The following is a 24,554-nucleotide window of genomic DNA, read 5'->3' on the forward strand; positions in this document are numbered from 1 at the left end:
ATTATAGATCGTTAAAAAGAATGGTTTTTTTAGTCGACACCATATATCTTCAAAATATCGTTTAATAGATAATTCGAATTGAAAAAGATATATTTCGAAAATCAACAAGTTCAACGGGCGGCCATGTTCAACGTTGACGGGTGCGTTTAATATGTGTATTCCAAATAATAATTACTTGCAGGAGTACGATAAACTCAATGGAAACTTATCCACAATAAATTATAATTAATTGATAAACCGTATTTGTATAGGTTTATTTATTTTACCTAAGTGGACCGGGTTTTCGCCTCGTATAACATAATAAAATAAAAGAAAACTAATAATAAATATTTAATTTTGTTCATTTTATTTATAATATTACTAATTTAATAGCAACATATTTGTTAGATATAATTATTATAAATAGAATAATTTTATTTCGAAAAGTACCTATGTATAAAGTGTTTTTTTTTTAAATATATGTATGTATCATAGGCAGAAAGGGTAAAAGTGCCTAGTGAATTTCTGTTGATCGTGACGGTGTAATTTTTAAATTATTCCATTGAATGATTGAAGCAATTGCCGACCGGTGACAGACCCAGAGGTAGTTCAGTTCCAGCAGCGCAGTTAGCTGCTTGTATTAACTGTACTCTACATTTTATTAAAATATATTTTTATTCTTTGAAATATTCACGTATTTTTAACATAGTAGTTTTGTGAATCGTTTTATTTTAAGACATGTAATTAATTGACGTGTTAACGTTATTTATATTAACAACAGAGTGCGTGTTAATTTTTTTTTTGTGACAATTATTTTCGTGTCTTATATTTTTCGTGGTCTGCTTTATAGTATATAAAATAATAAACGTTTATTATTTGTAATATTTCACAGCGGAAGTGTTTATCAGTAAGTAAGAAGTTGTTATTATTATTATTAATTTTATTAAAATATTTTCGAATATTTTACTTACTTTATTTTTCTTAATTGTAGTTTTATTAAATACATGAATTGCGTTGTTACTATAAATATTATTCGTTATACTCGTATTCAAATATTATTTCATTGATATTTGCGTATTCTTACATCGTAACAGACTTCTTTATTATAAATTTAAATTTCTATTGTTATTTAATACTGAAAAGAATATTTTAACACTTCATGTGTATATTAACCAATCACATACCAGATTTTCGAATATTTTACGTAGAAAGTATTATTAGATTCGTATGAAACTTTCATTTTTTTTTCTTTTCGATGTTAAACGTAATAAGTTAATTCATAGCCACTACAGGAAGTAGGTCAGAGATAATATGGACATAAATAGCACAGGTTAAGTCGCAAGAAACAGCTAACTTGTGAGGGGTCCGAGTTTAGTGACGGCAATCATACTTCGTGACGTAGCGTTCTTTATATTCGGTAAATAAACTTTATATGTTTGCCTAAAAATAGTTTGCGAAAACATTTATTTCGAGTCGCCCTTGTGATTTACCGTGATCGTCCAAAGGAAAATATATTATTAAAAAATAAACAGCGACGAAAATACAAATACGAGTGGGAAGAACATGCTGCAAAAATGTTCTCCTTGCTTTTGTTTGTTTTAGCGAATGAAGTGTTTCAGCGAATGTTAATGTATTGTCTCATCATAAGTTGACTACTCGAATTTAAGTGGAGTGTACATCGCAATTTTTCTCACAGGTGGCATTATGGCGTCCCGATTGGCAATCTTGTGGCGCACATCGCTAAAAAAAAGACCCGTGATCACCAACACCGTGGTGTATGCTACATTCTACACAGCGGCTGAACTGTCACAGCAAACGTTTAATAAGATCTATTCGGTAAACAACTAAATCTATACGTCCATAAAATAAAATTAAAAGAGTTACATGATATTTATTTCCATTAGGGGTTATATAAATGTATACAGTATAAAATTAAACATTAAAACTGTAAAAGTCATGACCGCGTTATAGCATATCGCCGTTAATATACGCAATTCCGGTTTTCGGGACGAAAATCTACACAACTCCAACATCACTTAAGTCAAATAATACAGGATGATAAATTTTTAAGAAGAATATTGGAGGCGTTTAATTAAAATAAATCTATACGACTACATTCGCATTGCCAAGATATACGTGATGGGTATATCTCTTCCAGTCTTAGACAAGTAATTATACCGGCTGGTTGCCTCTACCAGAGGACAATGTAAGGCAATGCTTTGTGGTGGTTAAATAACCGGTTCCTGAGTAGCACACATCCAGCGTTACTGACTTTGCTCCTACCAGTTATAAATCACGTACCTCGAGTTTCTGAAACGCTAATCAATTTAAAATTACTTATTTTTGGGTTAACTCGCAATTGTGGACTTATGCGTCGATTTGGAAACTGAAGGATAATAATATTATGATATACATAATCACATCAATGTTTAGTCAGTACATTGTTACAGGATTAAAATGAATGCAAGGAAATGTCAAAAATGAAAAACAACAATTTTTGCGGGAATTTTATGGAAATCGACATTATTCTTTAATATTTCGATGTGAATTTATGAATGAAAGATTATGTAGACATTTGATTCCTTTTTAGATGTAAAATACAAGATTTTCGATAAATCTCTATCTAAATATAATATATATATCTGATCTAGATAAGCTTCCCCTATCGGTATTGAAGAAGCTATAAATCGTTACGAAATACTATTACGTAGTATTTCATTTAAGAACGTTGTACTTAATTTCTTGTTTTAAAGTAGTAAATATCATTTGTAATTGTAAAGTATCTCGCTACCTACAGTTCCTTTTTTTACTTTAAATAAAACTAAATCAATATAATATATTTATTTAATAGTAGTTAAATAATTTCGTGAAACTTTATTTAATAATTTTAAAAAATGTTGTCTTAGATTTTCGCGATTATTACACATTGAAATAAAACTAGTTCTACAGTGCACAAACTGCAGTGTTCGTGGTCCCGTGACCACGAACACTGCAAAGTGCTCGAAACGTCGGGATGTTAAAATAATTAATATACGCGATTAAATCCGTTAAAAACTAGTTTTATTTCAATTTTAAAAAACTTTACCTGAAGAATTGTACTGAATTCCTTTTGAAATATCTTAGTCGAAAATAGGTTGTTTATTCTCTGCTAAAAATATATATAAATGAAATAAAATAGATTTAAAAAATTTCACTAAAAAATTATTGGCAGCGGTGGGATTCGAACCCACGCCTCCGAAGAGACTGGTGCCTTAAACCAGCGCCTTAGACCGCTCGGCCACGCTACCTATGTTCAGATGTATCGTAATTATGCATATGCCTACACAATACAACAAATGTACTATTTTTATCACAACATTGGCTATATAAATTAAATTCAAAAATCTCGATAAAATTAAATTAATTTGATAATAAGGCAATAACAGAATATAAAGAGCAAATTGTAGGATCACATTTTCTAACATCATAATCATGATGGTATCATATAAATAAAGATAACTATTAAAGTAATATTTGAAAATAAAATTTCTAAAGTTAGCTTAAAACACGCCAGTAAAACTTCTAAAGTAGAGACATCTCGTGGCCATTTTGTAATCTATTCGCTAGCATTGTTTTATAATAATTATTTAAGCCATGTTATAGAAATAATGAAACAACGTGAAGTGATAATATAGCTTTAAACATTATTTACACATAAATATTGATATAGATTCAATAAATATATATGATAACTATCTCTGTTACTATGACTGATATAATACGTATCCACTTGTTTACGTATGTCGCCGTTCTATTTATAACATATTCATTGATTTCTGTACAATTGCAGCCGGAAAAGCCTGAGATAGATTTAACCTCCGCAGGCCGTATAGCAGCCGTTGGTAGCTGCTTGTATGCACCTACCCTTTACTACTGGTACTTTACGTTGTTACTAAATTTTTTGTTTTTAATTTCTAAACACAAGACACAAACGATAAACATTTATCTATACTTGAAATGTATTAAGATTGTAGTTCTAAACTTGAAATAATTTATTTTTTAATGTTTTGTTTGTTTCATTAATTATTATTTCGTTTGCTTGATTTTAATTTTTTAATACGGCTAACGATCGAAGGAGCTTTCTGATGGTAACTGGCTAACTTCGGCAAAAACACTGGTACTTCAAATAATCACTAAATTAACATCAGTTATCTATAGATAAAACAAGTTTAACCAATAGTTTTTTTTTTAAATTGTTGACTATTTATTTTTAACTATTAGATTTCAAACGTATATTTCTGTCATTTATAAGGTATAAGTTCCTGGATAGAAAATTCGTCGGGACAGCCGTCAAGTCAGTTGCTACGAAGGTCGTTTCTGATCAATTACTCATGACTCCAGTATTGCTTGCTGCATTCTATACAAGTGAGTGTTTAATTTGTCCATTCCATATTGTAATGTTAATTCCTTCAGTCTAAGCCTTTTTGCATTAATTCTTACAATTCGTGGTAAATCGTAACATGTATCTAAATGTAAATATTTTTTTTTCTATATTGTGAAAGTAACCTTACGACTGAGCAATTTAGAGCGTGTGATAAAAGAGGGCTGTAAATTTCCCACTGCTGGGCTAAGGCTTCCTCTCCCTTTGAGGGGAAGGCTTGGAGCATATTTGCTCACGATGCTTCCTTCACCGCCGAGCACGAGATGAATTATAAATACAAATTATGGACATGATAATTCAGTAGTGCTTGCCTGGGTGTGAACCCGAAATCATCGGTTAAGGTGCACGCGTTCTAACCACTGGGCCATCTCGGCTCTTTATGTTTAATTATATTGAAATAACCTCAACTTATTATTTTAAATTTTACCTAACATAAACATAACACAAAAGATTAACAGAAAAAAAAATATAAATTAAAGTAATTGAATATAATTCTGCGATGTTATTACCAAAATCGAGCGTCTAGTTTACAAAAGGGCCATGTGACTTTTAATTTTTAAGAACGTCACGCTCTTTCTAAAATATTTACAAACACACGTGAGTTTTATTAAAATTATAGTTTAATTCTAGCATTGCAACATAGCACATAACTACGTCTTTTTACATAAAGAAAAATTCCGGGGAAAACTCATCTAATAAATACATACCCTTATATTATTTATTTAACTATACTGACCTTTAAACGATAACATTTTAGTTTTTGTTTTGATATCACTATATTATTGTTTCACCATTCCGGTTCTATAAAATAGTTAAGTACTTGACTATTGGGAATATTTAACTTGTACTTTAGAGGTAGTAAGAGTAACGTCGATCTAAAACATGTACCTCGGACAGTGGTGCGGCGAACTCTGAAGGACACTGTTGCTTATAAATTATAATCCAAATACAAATAACACGGATCTTTTTTGTTGGCTCGAGAATAATGAACTTATATACAAAATATTTCTTTGTAATTTGATTAAAGCAAGAAATTTTTTTTAATTCTAAGTCTTGGACTCTCTATACTTAATTATAAATTATTTTGGTTTTTGACACGGACACAGTTTTAAATCCGATCCGTATTTTAAGTTTTTATGTATTATTTTAAATACCTGTACAAAACGATAAACAAATTTCATCTGCATACTTAACAATGAACTTGTTATTTTTACAGTATTAGGAGTCCTCGAGCGAAAAGAAGACGTGTTCGAAGATCTAAGAGACAAGTATTGGAAAACATTCATCGCCAATCAAGCTTTCTGGATTCCCGGACAGATTATAAACTTTGCATTTGTTCCGTCTAATTTACGGGTCGTTTATGTAGCGTCAGCTTCTTTCATATGGATTAATGTTCTTTGTTTTATAAAGAGACAAAAAGTTGTTAAAAATACTGAGTAAGTTGTTAAGTTGAATTTATTGTACTGTAGATCTTGATACCAGCTCGATGATACAGGCAATTATTGAACGTAACTTTATTTATTGCATTGAAAATCAGATAATTTTTTATAAAGTGATTTTGAATATAGATATACATTATTGAGGGATAGCATAGTGTACGCTATCTCTATATATTTCTAAATACTAATCGCTTCAATTGTCGCATAAATCATAAAATTGGATTTGCTTCGAGCAAGCACTGTTACATTGGTCAAAGGATTTTGGCTTTATCGTATAAATATGTAATAGCGATAGAAAAGTCATTTAAATTACACATTATTTACATATTCCGTGCGATTCGCTAATAGCTCTGCTATATTATGCACTACAATTATTAATATATTTATAGTACAACACTTATATTCTCTTTAATTTTATTTCGAAAGATTCGACAGAAGCATCGCCGACATTTAAAACGCTATTTTATTCGCGTATCCATAATGTTCTCTAATGGGAATAGGCTATGGTAAGGAGTCAATTCTGCACTTTTGTATTTTGAAGGCATTTTTGATTTTTGCCATTTGAACAATTTGAAACATTTTTAATAAACGTAATGAATGTTATATGAATACCTATATATCTAAAAACAATAGTAAAATATAGTATATTATGTTTATAATGTAAGTATTACGTAATAAATCAATGTAGTTTGAGTTAAATGTAATGAAAACATGAACAATTTACAGCCGATTCTTGCAGATAGAGTCGAAACATTCCGAAACCTACTTGATCGAAGAGAATTTTTAAATGATATTGAATCAATTTGGAATTCATTGTAATATACATACATAAGTTTATAATGATTTGTTGTAGTGACAGACGCGCTCATAAGAGCCGAGGTGGGCGTGAAAATTGTGGGTCTAAAGCAAGCAACCACGACTGAGTTTTCAAATGTATGTAACGTAATTCATACTTCATCTCAGCGGTGAAACTTTGTCCATAAATGGAGAAGCACTTGCACAGCTATGGGACATTACAGGCTGTTATTGTACTCTTCTAGGCATTAAACCCGTGTAGTAGTTGGGCATGGATATGTAAGTCATCGATATGTAATTTTATTATTATATTCGCTTAAATGAAGTTGTTACACTCTAATATAGACGAAAATAGTCAAGATAATATAATAAACACACCAATTATTTATGGTGGTCTTTATAGTAATAGATTAATTAATAATTATTTAATTCCAAAGAGAAAGTCTAAAATAGTTATTTTATTGTACTAATCCCTAAATTATAAATTTGTTGTTTAATTTTAAATTTAAACTTGATGTCGTTAATAAATATTTTAAACAATTTATTTTATGTTATTTTAATACCAACCTATACTACACATGTTATTTACATATATTATACACATACAAACGCAAAGTTTAGTGCAACAGCCGCACACATATTTCGAGCGCGTGTATACGTAATGTGCATTTTTTTATGATAGAGCTATACGGACGGGGTAAGCCGCTTCATACCGCTACCGATATCGCTCATAGACATTGGCGCTATAAGAAATATTTACCATTCTTTATTCTTTCTTCATTGTCAATGTGCCAACAATCTTGGAAGTTAAGATGTTATGTCCATTGTGCCTGCAATTAAACTGGCTCCCTCACTCTTTAAGCCGGTAGAACATATTATGCCGAATGGGTTATATCTACTCATACGGGCTTGCCCGAAGCCCTGCACGGCCTGCCAAGTTGACAATACTTTATTGTACACTAAAAAAATAAGAATACAGTTATAATTAAAATAAAATTAATGAAATGTACACAAAACGGTCTTATCGCTACAAGGGCGATCCCTACTAGACTTTGGAATCATTGGATTTCGGAATCATGGCCTAGAAATTGATTAAAACGTAAGGCACACTACGACAAAAGATTATAGAATAAATGTAAATATTAATTCATTCAATATAATGTATCTACCATTAATAAAATAAGAAGAGAAAAAAATATGATTATGATAAAATTATTTAGGTGTAATATTATGCCATTTTAGCGAATTATTATACAAGAAGTTATATAAACGTTACCGTTTTGAGTAATTAGATTATGTCTATCCGTCTCAAATATTTCTAAGGTTTCCTTTTTCTTTTTGCTGCAATATAGAGCTTAGACTTTAGTTGGATGTTAGAGCTCTTATTAGAGACAACGTTTAATTTGTAAATTAAAAATATATTTTGAACAATGAAATATTTAAGTGTATTTTTGAATCATACAATGCCTGCTATGAGCTATGGTCTTTCTGAAGATCTGGTGCTCTCGTCACACACTAGGACGAGTATAGAGGGTGCATTTGCAACTAAAGTTGCCGGTTTCGGCGCTATCAGTGGCGTATTGGTGGCTGTTCTTATTGATTATCTGTTTCACTTTGAGGTTAGTATTTAGTTTACTATTTAATTAGTAGTGAATGAATCGCGTTCTATGTGATATTTTAGTTACTATCTATTAAATTTGACAGTATACCAGAGGCTATGTACCTATTAATAGGGTCTATGCCGGAGGTTATTATTACAACTCTACTCGAGTTGTAATAATAACGTACATGATGAATAAATGCTTAAAAAAGACAAGTAACTTAGTGGTAATTATAATATAAGTATATATTTTTGTTTCAGTATAAAGTGTTCAAGAAGAAAGTGAAAATTAAAATGGAAGATCGAGTTTGGCTTCAAAAATTCTTTATTTTAATTACTTTAATGTTAGTTCTGCCGTTCGTTTTATCGCTGTTACTACTGGCTTCTTTTTATAAATTAATTTGTTCTGTAATAATTAAGCGAAAAGACAAACATTTTGCGGGATTTCTTAATAGTTTTGACGTATTTTGGAGTTTAGAAGATGATGCAACTAAGAGTATCATAAGCGTGCTCGGCGTAATCGAATCCAAATCATCTCAAGATTTAGTCGACCACATCAGAGAAAAATTACAGAATATAATACAAAACTCAGATGCGGAGAAAATATTTTATAGAAGAAACGAGGAGTTCGGATTTTACTACTGGAGAAAATGTTGCTATATAGATATCAATCAATATGTGCGCATCGTCGATGTTTCGAATAGCACCGAGCTCAATATATCAGACTTAGAAGAAATAATGACCGAAATAGCCTACCAACCTTTACCTTTTAATGACGAGGGGCTGTTTCAAATATTAATAACGAATCAAAAATTAAAAAGTGATAATAAAAACGACGAATACGGTGTTATATTTAGAATACATCATGCTGTTGGTGATGGCGTGGCTTTGATAGAATTTTTGTGTGAATCATTAGCAGATAGAGAAAACGAATCCAACGTATTTTGTATGCCAGATGCTTACAAAAGTAACAGCAAAAAGACTCCCTCTGATTTGATGGAAATGATAATGAAACTGTGTAAAATGCCAGGATGCTTAGTAAATGGGATTTTGAGGGTGCCAGATAGAACTTCCTTACATGGCCCGACGTTAATTGGCAAAAAGCTTTTTAAGTGGACAGACTCAGATGAAAATTTATTTGACTTAGTAAAAGACATAAAGAAACATTCTGAAGATCTCAATTGTTCCGATATTTTAGCAACATCTCTATCTTGCGGCTTACGAGATTATTTTATAAAGGTAAAACCTTAATGTAAAACGTCAACGTCTGTTTCGCTCAGAAAAAAAAAATCTTTATTAATTTATAAAATGATCGAAGTCTAATTTTATTTCATTTATTATTATAGGAAATTGACCCCGCGCCTAATACGGTTGCAGTAATACTACCCGTACGGTTTCCACAAAAGAAAACAGGCGTTTTAAAATTGGAAAATAATTTTACTGTTAGTATATTGGATTTGCCCATTGGATCTGATATTGGTGATGTAAGAAGAAGTTGTAATGGATTGCGAGAGAGTGCTGATCCTCTTGTAAGGAAGCCTTAAAATATATATTGAACGAAAAAAAGTGCAGTATTTGCAAAATAATATATAACTGTGTAATTTTTATTTGCAGACAAATTTCTATTTTCTGAAGATTTGTAGTATTTTTCCGAAAGAAATACTTTTTCATGTATTTAACAGCAACCAAGCCACAATGGTATTTAGTAACATGCCTGGACCCAAAGTCTTAAGCATTTGTGGTGGAGTGATGAAATCTTTGGTATTTTTCATTCCAAATAAGGGAAATACAGGTTTGAAAATATCATAATTATACATTGCGTTAATAATACATTTATATACTATAAACTTCGAAAGATTCATATATATGTGCAAAAAACGGTTTTCAACATTGCAAAACAATTTAATTATCACTAAGCAAAATTATATGTAATCCGTCCGATGAATGAAATTAAGATCATTCCAATAACTGTATATCCAAGGAACTTGATTTGTAGAAAATAAGACCTTCAGAAAATTAACATTCATTCCAACATGCGCTCGTAAGACTTAACGGAACAAGAGAAATTTTCCATATCCATTTTTAATTTATATGAATGGATCTTGCATGTAATATTGCAAAATTGCAAGCCTGTGAAGTTACCGTAAAACAGTATCTTTCCCTATTTTCAGGTTTAGGTATAACGGCTCTATGTTATAACGGAGTGCTCAGATTTGGAGCGATGGCTGATTCAGCGTTAGTGTCTAGTTCAGATGAACTGGCTACAATTTTGAATGGTATGGTCAAAGAAATAAAACGGTTGCATAAAGAATATGTTAGTTAATCGCAGCAGACTCAAATGGCCTTAATTTTGACTTCTCAGTAAAAGGTGAGCTCATTGCGTAATTTTTCATTAAATGGATTTGTGTAATTAGATTAATTTCAACCGAAAATGATTAACTACAAGCCACTCACAAAACCACAAATAAGAACGAGTCAATATAAAAGTCTTCCACATTTAAAGTTTTCTACGTGTTGTAATTCTTCTTTTTAATTTTTTAAGATATGGAGAAGATCAAACCAGCTCAAGACAGTGGAGTGCACAATCACGATCTTTACCCATTTGGTCCAAGCGAAGATTTATGTACACATATACGTATATTTTTTTTTAATATACATAGAGTTAAAAAAATAAATTGACATTTTATTTGCAAATATTACTTTTTTAATTGTTAATTGTTAACCAATAATTACATTTTAATAACTATGTATTAAAAAGTAGGTGATAAAATCTTATTTCTTCCCAATATGATAGAGACGCCTTTAACCTGAAATTGATTTATTACTTTGTGCAAATAATGCAATAATTAATAAAAAAAAAAATACGTTAAGAGTTTTGGGTATAGGTTCATTAGTTAACGCTATACAAAGCGATTCGGTCAAAAGTTTTACAAGGTGTTTTTACAATATTTATTTAGTGTAAGTATATTGTAGATATATTTAATGTTGTAAATAAGTTAAACCACATTAAACCAACCGATCAAATAGATTTTTTGCATTTATTTTTAATACTTACTAAGATATGTGATATGATATGATCCTGACAGATATCGGAGTCGGCTGCCATTTTCTAGAAAGACTAGCCAACTAAATAGAAAACACTATAGTGCACGAGTGTAAAAACACAGGTTCATATATTTTTAACATTACCTTGACACAACGTCCGCATCACGGCTTCTCATTTAACTCGAGACACGCGCGCTCCGCCGTCAAGAGTATGATGCGTATCGCTCTCTTCAGACTCTGTATCTTACCTTCGTACCAGACTTTCTAAATTCATTAAAATTACACAAAAATAAAAGATTTCCGCAAAATTACACTTTAAATAAAAAGTCTTGACTTCTCATAAATTACGATTCGTTTACCTGGATGAATTTTCTGTGTTTAAGTGTTAAGTACTTATTTCCAACAGTTAGAATTGTTTTGTTCGCATTAGTAATTTCTTCGTGAGCATCGTTTATGCGTTTCCGAAGGTTTAACACTTCGTTGTCGTGGGAGCTAAGTGAAGTACAACCTTCGTTGTAGGCTTGTAACAGTGTATTGTAACGTTTATTTAATTCTTCATACCTAATAGTAAAGGTATAAATATTATCTGTACATTAATCTCAATTATATAAATGTGAAAGTCTATTTGCTTTGACAGTAGTCTTGTAATTCAAGAGTACGAACGGTATACGGATTCTAATTAAATTTAGCTAGTTGTCTTTGGAATTAAACTTTTATAATTTGGTTAATAAGTATGAAGTACCCATAAATGTACCACAACTGTCCAAAGAGTTTGTCCTTTTTTCAATAAGGCTTGGAGCGTTTCATGCGACATTGCTCAGATGAGAGTTGATCTTATGCATGTGGCGAAATTTCATTCGACATACAGAGATTTCCTTATGATGTTTTTCTTTACCGCAAAGACATTTTTCAATCACAATCAAAAAATGAATTATAAAACCAAATTGTCCATGAAAAGATAGTGGTACTCATCAGTATCAGCAGTTAAGATCCACGTGTTTAACCCACTGGGCAAAATTGCCTCGCTACAGCTAGTAATATACATATTATATAAACTCAGATATATTGTAAAACCCTATTCACACACACACACACACACACACACACACATCAGCCCGCATTCGTCCACTGCTGGACATAGGCCTCTCCAAATGCACGCCACTGTGGTCTTTCTTCGGCAACTCGCATCCAGCTCCTGCCAGCCGTCTTGCGCAAATCGTCACTCCACCGTGCCTGAGGACGTCCTACACTACGTTTGCCGAGACGCGGTCTCCACTCTAGAACACGTTTTCCCCAACGGTTATCGGTTCTACGACAAATATGGCCAGCCCACTGCCACTTCAGCTTACTAATCCGGTGGGCTATGTCGATGACCTTGGTTCTCTGACGGATCACCTCATTTCTGATGCGATCCCTCAGAGATACTCCGAGCATAGCCCTTTCCATAGCACGCTGAGCGACTAACCTATACACCCTATTCAGTTTAGCAGAAAATCATAGCTAAATTAATTTCTCAGTAGACATTCCATTCAATTTAATTACTTACTGGTATTGAAGACACACCATGCTCATGGTAGACCAAGATTCCGTTACATTGTAAATACTTCTGGGTGACTTAAGACAATCTAGAAAAATTTTGATAACACAGCTTGAAATTAGATAAATAATGGAAATTATTTACAATTCAATGTATTGTATTGTACCTGTGTTTGAAATTTTTGAGTCTTTTGTAGTAGAATCGTCTGTATTCCAGATATCGTTATGATGAGAATGTTTATGCGTCTTTCTATATTTTAATAATTTATCCTCGTATTTACTTGATTTTTTAAAAGAATTTTCAAGTCCGTTCAATAAGGTCAGAGTATTTTTGATTCCTTTTACAAAGGTTTTTCGTTCATGTGTACTTTGCTGAACCTATATTACGTATAAACTACCACTTAACGTATAAATAATTATAAATGGCATAATGGCAATTAAAAGTAGAAATAAATTTTTATGTTAGAAAATATAAAAACAAGTAGGTATAATTCTTACTTTCATATTGTTTATTTTTGTATGAATTCTTTTAGAAACTATAGAAAGTTGAATAAATGTAAATATTTCAATAATATTACCGATGTTTTATTGATTTCGACATATTCGAAATTATCAGATGCAAACAGCTTGTTATGAACGTCAATTGCTTGCATTTGGTTACAAATGTCAACTTATAAGGTAATGCGTAATATATTAATTTGCACTTTATACAAATTGAGTCTTTCGCAGGAAGTTTTTATACTCTTCAGTCTTCGGGTTTGAGGATCAGTCGTCAAAATATTTTATTTAATATTTGAAAAAAGATTAGTTCATCAGTGGCCTGTCTACAATTATCATACATATGTATTGACGGGAATGGCTGGAAAAGACTATTTTGACATTGACATTCATATATTTTTTAAATTTTCTTATACATATAGATTTTTTAGGGGGTCTGTAATTTGGTTATTTAATTGAAAGACAAACGTCACAGTGACATATGGGCAGATAAGCACGATAAAAACATGGAAAATAAAAAATATAGTTAAAAAAAAACATCATAAACTTTGTCAGGTGGTTTATTCAACTACAACAAAAAGCATAACTTTAATTAACTAAATCAGTCTAAAAATATTCTACCTCCAGCTACATATCACTACTCAAATATTCAATCTAAAAGGATAAAAACTCCTCCTACGTCGGTGCTTTTGTTCATTTTTCAACATTATCGTACGAAAAATATTTTGAACAATTACACGTGCTCTTTCTTTAAAATATTGCTAAAATCTCTATAATTTATATACTTAAATTCGATCTGTGTTATTATTTCATATCGTAATTAGGAAACGAATCAATTTGTGGTAAACATTTGACAGTAAATAAACATCTAATTTGTTTTTGGCTTACTCATAAATAAAAGCGATCAGCGAACATACTAATATAGTGGAAATATATTTTTTAACGATCATCGATCATTTTTATATAAAAATCCATAAGATAAAAAAAAAAAACAAAAACAATGAACAAAACCAATATTCCAAAGATTCATATAAAATTATCCGATCAAAATGGAAGACACACACGCTTCAAGCACTAGAAGCTCTAAACATAACAATTAAAAAGACATTACATGGCATTTCAACCATATCAACAATTTTATTTATCGTATAAAGCTAAAACGCATGATCAACATACTGATTTCTTAACAAGGGTAAATATTTTATACAAAAAATGTGATGAGATGTATGTATTGCAGAAATTTTACAAGCTCAATATGAAAATAAATAAATTACTGTAGAAAAAGTTATTACTATTAAGTAATAAATAGTACATGTAAGTTATCAGCTTGCTTCATATACAAATACACTGATATAAAGCTCTTATTGCAAATAGAATTAAAATAAAATTGTAGTTTTATATCAAGATTGAATCATACAGATAATTTCATACTTTTTAGCGCATCTATACAAAACAAGTTGTAAAATTTTAAACAAAATAAGTTGTATAATGCCCTATAAGGTACATTCATATGACACAATCAATAATTATTCATATTATGAATTGCATTTGCATTTAAAGTATTCTAATTGTGCAGGAATGCATGTTCATTGCTGATAGGGTTATAACAGACACATTACAAGGAAATATTCTAATAGTTTACACAGAGTAGTTTATGTTTTAATGTAGTATTTAGGCACTTTCAATAGTGTTAGCGTCATTAACAATAACATTTATAACAATTTTTTAATTCTATCTGAACTTTTCTGCAAATGCAGTACATAAATATTTAAGTAAATCATAATATAATTTGATTGCCGTTATTAATATCTTCATTTTACATGAAATGGGGGAAATATTTCATAATGGCACTTACATATTTAATATTTCAATAGATTTGGCAAAACAAGCATTTTAAAATGTTTAAAAAATCTTTGGTATATATTTCATACTATTTGGAAATTTGTAAAAATTGAACATCATATAAAGGAAAAATAACATCCACCCAACATAACAAACAATCTTAAAGAATATTGGTTCAAACAACATTGCAAGCCAGTTGCAACTATAATTGAGCTCTGGAAAGATTTTCTTAAGATATAAAATAAGGTGTTATCTACTGAGATCCACAATCAACTGTAGATTACTAAACTTATGGATTACAGATTAGAGTGGGTACAATAAAGCGGAAACTAGGTATAAACATACATAAATGTATCATAGGCATCAATCTATTCTATGACACCTTACTTCAAAACCGTAAATCCCTGTAAGATTTATCAGAATCATTTCAACCAGACTAATATGACAAGAAGATAAGATGACATATACTGCATGAAAAATTGCATCACAAAAATAGTTTGCATTAAATATTATGTAAACATTTATAAAATTTAGTAAACTGCAATTGATTGTGACTTACGCTATCGAAAAATTTCATGTTCCCATTTTATTTCTACGGACCTTCGAGGCTCAGAGAGAGTTTGTGATGTTTTGGAACAGTCTTTTACCCCACCATGTCTCAAGATCGAATGGCTTGAAGTCATGTAACACGGGGCTGGGGTTATCATCTTGATAATACAGATTTGTGGGAGGTGTAGGTGAGGAGCTGCCTGATCCTGCAAATTATAATACATATTGTAAAATGTATACACATAGTACAAATTAACAAAGCCTTATAATAAGATTAATTAAAATCTAATCCACTTTAAAACATAATACCACTTATGTGGTTTGCAATCTTTCATGCCAGAATAGAGTACCAATGTGACTTAGTTTAGGGCTTGGACTGTAATTTATTTTTATTTAATTAAGGATTTTACACTAATCATGAGTACCAAATGCCTCTTAAACACAATTAAAATGTGTGTCTTTCAATTACATGAAACCACAGCTTGCATAATTAAGTTAGACTAAGCTTTATTATTAAAATAAAAACATGGCATACAAATCAAAGTAAGTTAAAATAGTACATACAAACTTTAACCCAAAAATCAAATCTATACTAATATTATAAAGCTGAAGAGTTTGTTTGTTTGTTTGTTTGTTTGTTTGAACGCGCTAATCTCAGGAATTACTGGTTCGAATTGAAAAATTCTTTTTGTGTTGAATAGACCATTTATCGAGGAAGGCTTTAGGCTATATAACATCACGCTGCAATTATTAGGAGCGAACAAAAATATGGAAAAAGTGAAAAAAGCGGGGAAAATTATTCATCCTTGAGGGCTTCCGTTGCGTGCGCTTAGAAAACGGTTGAATATATCAAAAATATATGTATGAAAGAATTATTCCTCTTGAAATGATCTAAAAAAATGTCTGCGACAGTATATGTCTATCTTTTAAGATTAACTCACTAGAACCGTTTTTATGGTAATCAAATTTGGTCGAAATCGACGCGCGGTCGGCTCCCTTCTGAGCGTTTGTATGCAGCGTTATTTGTTTTTGCGATATAATATCGTCGTATATAGTAATAATTTTTAAATACTATTTAATTTTGTTTTAAGGATAATATTTTGGTTCTAATAATTTCACAATTATTAACACTTATTTTAGTTTGGATGTAGATAAAATTAATAATAATTAGGTGTTATAGTTTTCTTTATAGTATTGTTTGGATTAAGGATAGTATTTTGTTTCTAATAATCCATATTATCCATACTTCCATACTATATAATATTATAAATGCGAAAGTAACTCTGTCTGTCTGTCTCGCTTTTACGCCAAAACTACTGGACCGATTTAAATGAAATTTGGTATACAAATAGTCTATGTGCATGAAAAGGACATAGGCGTTTTAATTGGAAAAAATGCTGTAAAGAGTTGAAAAGGGGGATGAAAGGTTGTAAGTTGTTGAAAGTATTGTCATTTTTAGACTAGAAGCATAAAACTTATATTTTAGACTGTACACTTATAAACTAACATACCATGACACCCACTAAGAAGGGAATTTTGGAAATTCTACCCCTAAAGGGGTGAAATAGGGGTTGAACTTTTGTATGGAAGTCCGTCATTTTTTAAGTTGGAAACATAATACTTTATTTATAGGATACTTATTAAAAACGAGTACATAAATATTTAAGCGTTTCTGCATATTCTACTCCTAAGGGGGTGAAACAAGGGATGAAAGTATGTATGATAGTCCGTAATTTTTTAAGTTAGAAACACGAAACTTTATTTTTTTGATACTGATTAAAAATGACTAGATATGTATTTAAGCGTTTCTAGATAATCTACCACTACGGCGGTGAAATAAGTGTTGAAATTTTTTATGGGAGTTTTTTTAAGTTAAAAGCATGAAACTTTATATTTGGGATACTAATTAAAAATTAGTAAATACGAATTTAAGCGTGTTTTGATATTCTACCACAAAGGCGGTGAAATAAGGGTTGCAAGTTTTTATGGAAGTCCGTCATTTTATAAGTTAAAACATGAATGTTTATTTTTGGGATACTGATTAAAATGATTAAATACGTATTAAAGGGATTCTCGATATTCTACCTCTAATGGGTTTAATAGGGGTTGACATTTCTTATATAGATTAGTCTGGAAGTCCGTCATTTTTTTAGTTTGAAGGATTAAATTTTATTTTTGTGTTACTGATTAAAAATGAGTAGATACGTATTTAAGCGTTTCTGAATATTTTACGCTTAAGAGGAGAAATAGAGGTTGATATTTCGTATACAGGTTAGTCTGGAAGTCCGTCATTTTTGAAGTTAGCAGCATGAAACTTTATTTTTGGGCTACTGATTAAAAATGAGAAGATACGTATTTAAGCGTTTCTGAATATTTTACGCTAAAGAGGAGAAATAGAGGTTGATATTTCGTATACAGGTTAGTCTGGAAGTCCGTCATTTTTGAAGTTAGCAGCATGAAACTTTATTTTTGGGCTACTGATTAAAAATGAGTAGATACGTATTTAAGCGTTTCTGAATATTATACCCTAAGGGCTAAAATACACACCAATGTGGTATATAAAGAGGTCTTACATTAACGTAATTTTTGAAGTTAATTTGTAAATATATTTATATTCTACGCGGGCAAAGCCGCGGGTAACAGCTAGTAGCTAATAAAATATTATTGTTAACCGATTAATTTGGTACGGCAATTTTTGAATTTACATGGAACAGAGTTGATATCTCCTTCAAAGTGTTTTAAGATAAAATAATATAATGCATTATAGCAAAGCAGCGTGATGTCCTAGATTCTAATTAGATGAAGGAATATGAAACAAACTGTACACTTTTGCAAAGTATATGAGTAGGTACATTCAAATGAACATAAAATCTATTTTAGAAAAGGAAAAACATAATATAAACAAGTATAGATATAGATCTATTCACTCACAAAGGCACACTCCTCCATTTTAAAAGATTATCAGCATGCATTAGCATTAGTGAGCGATGATTGTGCTAATAAGATTCCTTCAAGAGTGAAAGAACACGATTCTTTTCTTTTGCTTCCAACAGTGACATCAAAATGCATTTAAACTAGTTTTGTTAAATTTATTTGATTAAAATTATAAATAAATTGAATATGCAGGAACATGCGTCCATGTCTTCATGACTGATATTCATGAATAATAGGAGTTAACTAAGTTATCAATAACTTACCAATGGTACTTGTTGGTGTGGTTGGCTCACTGTCTCCATTTGCTGTTTGTGTCCAAGCTAGAAAGATTAAAGGTTTTTAATAAATTATTTGATTGACATACTGTATTTGTTTGTTTTATATACTGTATAATAATTGCTTTAAATTCATCACAATTTAGTTATAACCCTTGTTTTTTATTATGTTTTAAACCAGTTTGAAAATTATGCATTCTTTAGACTGAATATAAAAATAATTAAATAGATTTATAATAAGTTTATATTTTTAAAAACATAAATTATAGCATATAACTGTGGATTTAATTTACTAGTAGAGCATTAAGTTTATACTATTAGTGGATCTAAGCATAATGATATTAAAAATATAGTGCAACTTACTTTCACTAATATATCTTATGATTTCTTCATGCTGTGGGGTAATCACATGATGCTGTATTCTTTGGTGCACAGTTTTTTTGCCATTGGAATGAAAAACTGGTTTGGGCATGCTGAAATATGTGAGGTATAATATGATATTAAATAAAAGTTAAATAATTATCATAAGTATTATAAAGAGGTATTTCACATAGAACTAAGTTAATATATTTGCATATAAAGTTTCAAGTGCATTTTGTGTAATATTTAAGAGGTTTTAAGTGGTATCGACCTCCGGCCGGAGGTTATGTAAAATCAGTGATGAAATTTATTAGTTTGTTCCTTGTTGCATCATGGACCATAAATTTAATTACCTTATGATTTCTCCATTGTCAGAGTCTGAAGATTTTCTATTATAGTCTTTACGGCTGTCTAATCTTTCTAAATTTTGTGTAAGACCTGCAAATCAAAATATTCAAGTCTTATGACCAGGTTACATTAGTTCAAATTAAATTATATGTATAAAACTTTGTCAGGTTACCTCTTCGTGTTTTCGCGACAATCTTGCTGGGTCCTTTAGAGACTGTATACATTTTAAATTTTTAAACACGATTAAAATATAACTAAAATTCACGCCTGTACTGTATTGAAACCAAATTGAAGTACAACTTAGTGTTGCCAGTAGTAACAAACATAATTTATTGGCAGTGCAGTGTTATATCTTGACATGTGACATGAATGCAGTGTTGTCATTTATAAGTACTTTTCGTCTATTTGAAACATTATTATAAATTTTATTTATATAAGAATTATTAACCTTAAGTCTGTAAATCGCAACCTTGAATCGCAATTCCAATCCTCTGGGCAAAAAAACCAACCAGCCCTCCTGTCACCAGTGGAGGCAATAAGACGAGGTGTTGTACTTTAAAGGAAGCTTTTTACACTATTACTCCAAGGGCCACATGTGTCAACAGCAAATGGAACAAACAAATAATTTGACATAATTAGAAACACAGAAGGTTTTTTTGAAATAGGTATTATTGTTGTATGATGCTGATTTATTTTACAGAGTCATCGAGCCAAATATTGAGACGCAAGCCAAATGTTGAGAGTCCATTTAAGGGCCTTTTGTAACAAATATTTAAACAATAACAAATGTTTTCAGCTGCTATGAGTGTCGCTCTTATAAATGATATGCTTATTAGTACATTTGTAGAATGTAATACTAATAATATATCAAATTTACACCGATTTGCAATTTTATATAGGTTCTACGGCTACTAGCCTATGGCCCATGACTAGCAAATGGTGCTGGAGAAATTATTCTCTGTACTTGCTCAAACCCCAGAGGACCTTGGTCCTTGAGTTTAGAGGGCCCTGGGCTAAGACTACTTAGGGCACTTAAAACACACCTGAACGTACGACTTGTATTAAATTAATTGATTGGGTTTGATTAACTGCAGGATTCGCAGGGCTGTAAGCCATACAATCTGTTTAATTAAATAGAATGATGGATTCTTCCGCATTATCGTCTATTTTGACTTTGACTTGACTTAGCTAGGGGACCCTTGAATCCATGGGGCCCTGGGCTGAAGCCCAAAAAGCCATACGGTAGATCCGGCCCTGTCAAACCCAAGTTCACCCTCTATCCTTGTACTAATTTATTCTCATAATTCAATAGGCGATACGAAACGACCGGAAGGACAGATTTAGGACTAAAGGAGTGAAAACAATATCAATTATCAAATTCTGGGCTACTTTTTAAAGAACTCTGGGCTGCTTAAGAGAATTTTTCTATAGCCTTACAGAAAAGTAAAAAATGTTTTATTACTTATTATTTGATACTAACGTTTTAAAAGGTAATAGACGCAGTAGCAGATTTACGAGTAAGTTGTGTAAGTTATTGCCTAAGAAACGAAATATTTATTTATATAATTAATAGTAGACATAACATTAGCCATAATTAATAAGAACTACGTTAACGATTAATTACATAAATAAAAAATAGTTATTGAGATCTTCATTAGGTATAATATAATTTACAAATCTCCTAAAATACGAGTAGATCAAGCATATTATAGAAATATTTTCAAAGCGATTCAGAGGTGGTCCATTCAACAATAATATTTTAGTATCCCACAGTAAATTCTAGAAATTATTACATCATTAGCCTAGATATTATACTGGAAGCGTCTTCTAAGATTCCTCGGACAGCATTCTGCAAAATAACTGAAGATCAAAGATGGACTTCGTTGGCTTTCCATTTTAAAATGCTAAAGTTGCTTTGCGCTATAGAGCGTTTGGTGATTAAAACTGGGTGGAATGAAAAAGATTCATCTCTTCCATGGATTAATCTAATACATTAGGTATCGAAAATCCCTGTCTTAAAGGCTCCCGCACTGCAAATGTAGACCACAGATCACAAGTAACCTATAATTTATCTACACGAAGAGGAATCGAGACTCTGAAAAATATTTCCTTTTTTTATTTTTTTTATTACGTTATTTTTTTCCTTACGTTAAATTATAAAATCTGTGATAATAGATAAAATTGCTGTCATTTAATAATCAGGCGCATTCATCTATATTCAGTCCGACTGTTTTTTAAATGTTAGGGAAACAGAACTACATATTATGTTCAATATATTTATCAAATAAAATAAACATATCCATCATTTTCATAGTTCGTACATGATAAACAATATGCCAAAGTTTTTATTTTACATTTTAAATAGTATTCTTGAATGCTTGCCATTCTACTAACGATACTGTTAGGTACAAGACTTTCGCTGTTTTACTTTCACTTAACAACCGTTTTAACTACAAGTCCGTGTGTGTCCAATCTTTACTTATTTGCGATACATGCAGTATGAGAATGGCATATGAATAAGACTGTATTTTTTTTTTAATTTGAAACTTTCATCTTGTGAAAGACAAAGGCACCATAAAATTACAATGTAATTGACTTTTTATATTTTTTATTTTAGATTTCGGACGAATTTCATTTCATTATATTGTAAAGTGTATAGGAACACAATTTGAAATAAGTAAATAAGCCCTTTACTTATAAAGTATCTTAGATACTGTTACGCTCAAAAAATCATATCATAAGAATTTTATATATTAATTAACTTATTATTTTTATAAAAAAACTCGAAATATTTTATACTATACCGAAAATATGATGATGTACTCTTGAGATTACGGACTCGGTGTCCAATCTCAAAAATTAGCCAATAGACTGTACAGGTAAAGCCGTCTCAAGCTATGCTGGGGCCGTTTGGGCACCCATGAATTTGGGGTCCTTTTGGTAGATATTTACTACCTTGTACCAATAATTTGCTCATGGTTAGGCCTTAAGTATAGTTTCCAATAAACGGTGCGGTAATTTTCGTAAATACGTAGGAATCTGATTGGTTGTACAATCTTATGGCTATTTTATAGCCTTTTTTGATAAATATTTTAGTTATTTCTTACACAGATATCACTTTCGAATATATACATCAACGTGAGCACAAACGTGTGAAGGAAATTGTTGGTTCTTCGGGGCCCTCTCAGGATGGGCACATGCCCTATGTGCCCTATGGTGAAGACGGTAATGTGTACAGGATAAGTATAAATATTGCAAAAGTGTGAACATAAAAACAGAAGCACTCTCTATTCCCACACCCTCATAATATGATCGTCCGCGTCGGTCGGCTATCTGACACGGTCGGAGAGATCAGGCGCAGGATCTCGGCCAACAGCTTTACATGTTTTCCGAACAAATGAGGTTGTAAAAGAGAACGGAATTTGAAATGATACCGTAAGATGAAAAAAATCCATATGCAAATATGTTTTATTTTACTGAATTGAAAGCAAATGTTGATAATGTGATTGTACTTTTATACACATACAGAATTTATATTTTTTTGTATATATAATGAATGTTTGTATGTAATTAGTCTTTATATTTAATATGTTTTTCTTTATGCACAATTTATTGTTCTTTTTTTCACTTCCGTAATATGTTTGTAGCATTAAATGTCTTTTGTACAATAAATCAGTCTGGGTTTGAAGTATTAGTATTAAAGAATTAGTAGTAATAAAGTATTAAATAAATAACTAATTACATTTATACATTTATATATATTTTTATTTAAATCCGTATATTTCTATTTCATACACCGATATAAACAAGCATTTTTTATTTTCTTAATGTAAATAAATATTTAAGTATTAGTTTTCATAGATTCTGACTTGTATAAAATTCTAACTGTATATGGCTAGTTGGGTCAACATGCACAAGCGCATTTAGATCAGACAATGGCGATTCACACCATGACTACTCCCACGTCGAATGCAGCTAACGGGACTGTGTTGGGCAAGATCAAAGAACTCAGAAGAACTTTGTAAGTAGGAATATAATTTTCGTTGTATTCTTAATGAAATATATTTGAAATAATTACAAAAAAAAAACTCTATACTAATCTAAATACATGGAGAAAAATTACAACTATGTCGGTGTAAAGTTTAACGTTCGACGGGCGCGGGCGCTGAGGCAACAAAACCGTGCTTTTGGATGGTCGATCGTTGGAGTCTCCCGTGGGAGATTTATTTGTATTAGGAGAATAAATATTCGTTCTTCAACCTTAAACTAGAGATCTGACAATAATTTTAAATGAATATTAGTAATCAGTTTCGGTTCATATTAATTATCTCAGTATGTACATACATAATATATATGTAAACACTGTTTATAAATTGGAATAATGTCATTACAAATATAACTTTCAGATAAAGATAGCAGGTAAGTGATTTTATTATCCATCGCATTTATTGCATGTAATCTTCGTGTTTTATGATAGTTCTTAGTATATGTCATATATCATATCAAAATAAGAATCAAAGCTAACGCATACAATTAAGAAATGCTTACTAGTCCAATTTAGGTCATGTTTGTAGAATAAACATAAGGCAACTTGCCTTATCGATTCATACAGATTCGGATGTTAAATAATAACAGAAAATGTCAAGTTTCAAAGATAAGAATGGCTAAAGTTATATATAGAGAATCAATTATTATTAGGATAATTGATCATGTTTTATTACCCATGTATTTTGTCATTCCAATTACCTAGCATTGTTGTGACACTTATAAATATTATAAGTACGACTTAATAATCAGAAAAAGGTTCATGAACCTTTCAGTTCATCTTGACCAATAAAAATATTTAAAAAATAAATTCTTATAACAATCTTTTTTGTAATATATATTTAAATTCTGCAAATTATTCATCATAAGTTTGGTTATAAAATAATAAT

General features: G+C 30.7%; 4 protein-coding genes and 1 non-coding gene across 8 annotated transcripts; 2 read left to right on the forward strand and 3 right to left on the reverse strand.

Moving 5' to 3' along the window:
- The first annotated feature begins 617 nt into the window (after positions 1-617).
- LOC125069234 (mpv17-like protein) lies at positions 618-7,104 on the forward strand. 3 transcript variants are annotated; one of them, XM_047678654.1, is made up of 5 exons: positions 618-886; positions 1,676-1,815; positions 3,809-3,894; positions 4,271-4,383; positions 5,616-7,104. In XM_047678654.1, the coding sequence occupies exons 2-5, from the start codon at positions 1,684-1,686 to the stop codon at positions 5,837-5,839; spliced, it is 555 nt and encodes a 184-aa protein (XP_047534610.1). In that variant the 5' UTR covers positions 618-886; positions 1,676-1,683; the 3' UTR covers positions 5,840-7,104. The 3 variants fall into 3 exon arrangements, with proteins under 3 accessions (XP_047534610.1, XP_047534612.1, XP_047534611.1); XM_047678656.1 differs by having other exon boundaries at positions 875-890; XM_047678655.1 differs by lacking the exon at positions 618-886 and adding an exon at positions 1,378-1,396.
- On the reverse strand, positions 3,185-3,266 carry Trnal-aag. Its single transcript has one exon. It is a non-coding gene; the product is annotated as a tRNA-Leu (tRNA).
- A 911-nt stretch (positions 7,105-8,015) lies between the features above and the next one.
- Positions 8,016-11,261, forward strand: LOC125069416 (putative diacyglycerol O-acyltransferase MT0231). Its single transcript, XM_047678906.1, has 6 exons — positions 8,016-8,252; positions 8,495-9,472; positions 9,580-9,762; positions 9,848-10,025; positions 10,405-10,601; positions 10,776-11,261. Exons 1-5 carry the CDS (start codon positions 8,064-8,066, stop codon positions 10,554-10,556), a joined length of 1,680 nt encoding a protein of 559 aa, XP_047534862.1. The 5' UTR covers positions 8,016-8,063; the 3' UTR covers positions 10,557-10,601; positions 10,776-11,261.
- On the reverse strand, positions 10,999-13,628 carry LOC125069417. Of its 2 annotated transcripts, none has more exons than XM_047678908.1 (6): positions 13,393-13,628; positions 12,982-13,186; positions 12,825-12,903; positions 11,638-11,839; positions 11,423-11,542; positions 10,999-11,040 (listed from the first exon to the last, which is right to left on the reverse strand). In XM_047678908.1, the coding sequence occupies exons 1-5, from the start codon at positions 13,465-13,467 to the stop codon at positions 11,441-11,443; spliced, it is 663 nt and encodes a 220-aa protein (XP_047534864.1). In that variant the 5' UTR covers positions 13,468-13,628; the 3' UTR covers positions 10,999-11,040; positions 11,423-11,440. The 2 variants fall into 2 exon arrangements, with proteins under 2 accessions (XP_047534864.1, XP_047534863.1); XM_047678907.1 differs by having other exon boundaries at positions 12,982-13,192.
- A 228-nt stretch (positions 13,629-13,856) lies between these two features.
- Positions 13,857-19,933, reverse strand: LOC125069181 (MAPK regulated corepressor interacting protein 2). The gene is made up of 5 exons (XM_047678581.1): positions 19,793-19,933; positions 19,626-19,710; positions 19,276-19,385; positions 18,901-18,957; positions 13,857-15,909 (listed from the first exon to the last, which is right to left on the reverse strand). Exons 1-5 carry the CDS (start codon positions 19,842-19,844, stop codon positions 15,764-15,766), a joined length of 450 nt encoding a protein of 149 aa, XP_047534537.1. The 5' UTR covers positions 19,845-19,933; the 3' UTR covers positions 13,857-15,763.
- Between the last annotated feature and the right edge of the window lie 4,621 nt (positions 19,934-24,554).

This window comes from Vanessa atalanta, chromosome 15 (genome assembly GCF_905147765.1).
Source record: "Vanessa atalanta chromosome 15, ilVanAtal1.2, whole genome shotgun sequence".
In the NCBI taxonomy this organism is placed as follows: domain Eukaryota; kingdom Metazoa; phylum Arthropoda; class Insecta; order Lepidoptera; family Nymphalidae; genus Vanessa; species Vanessa atalanta.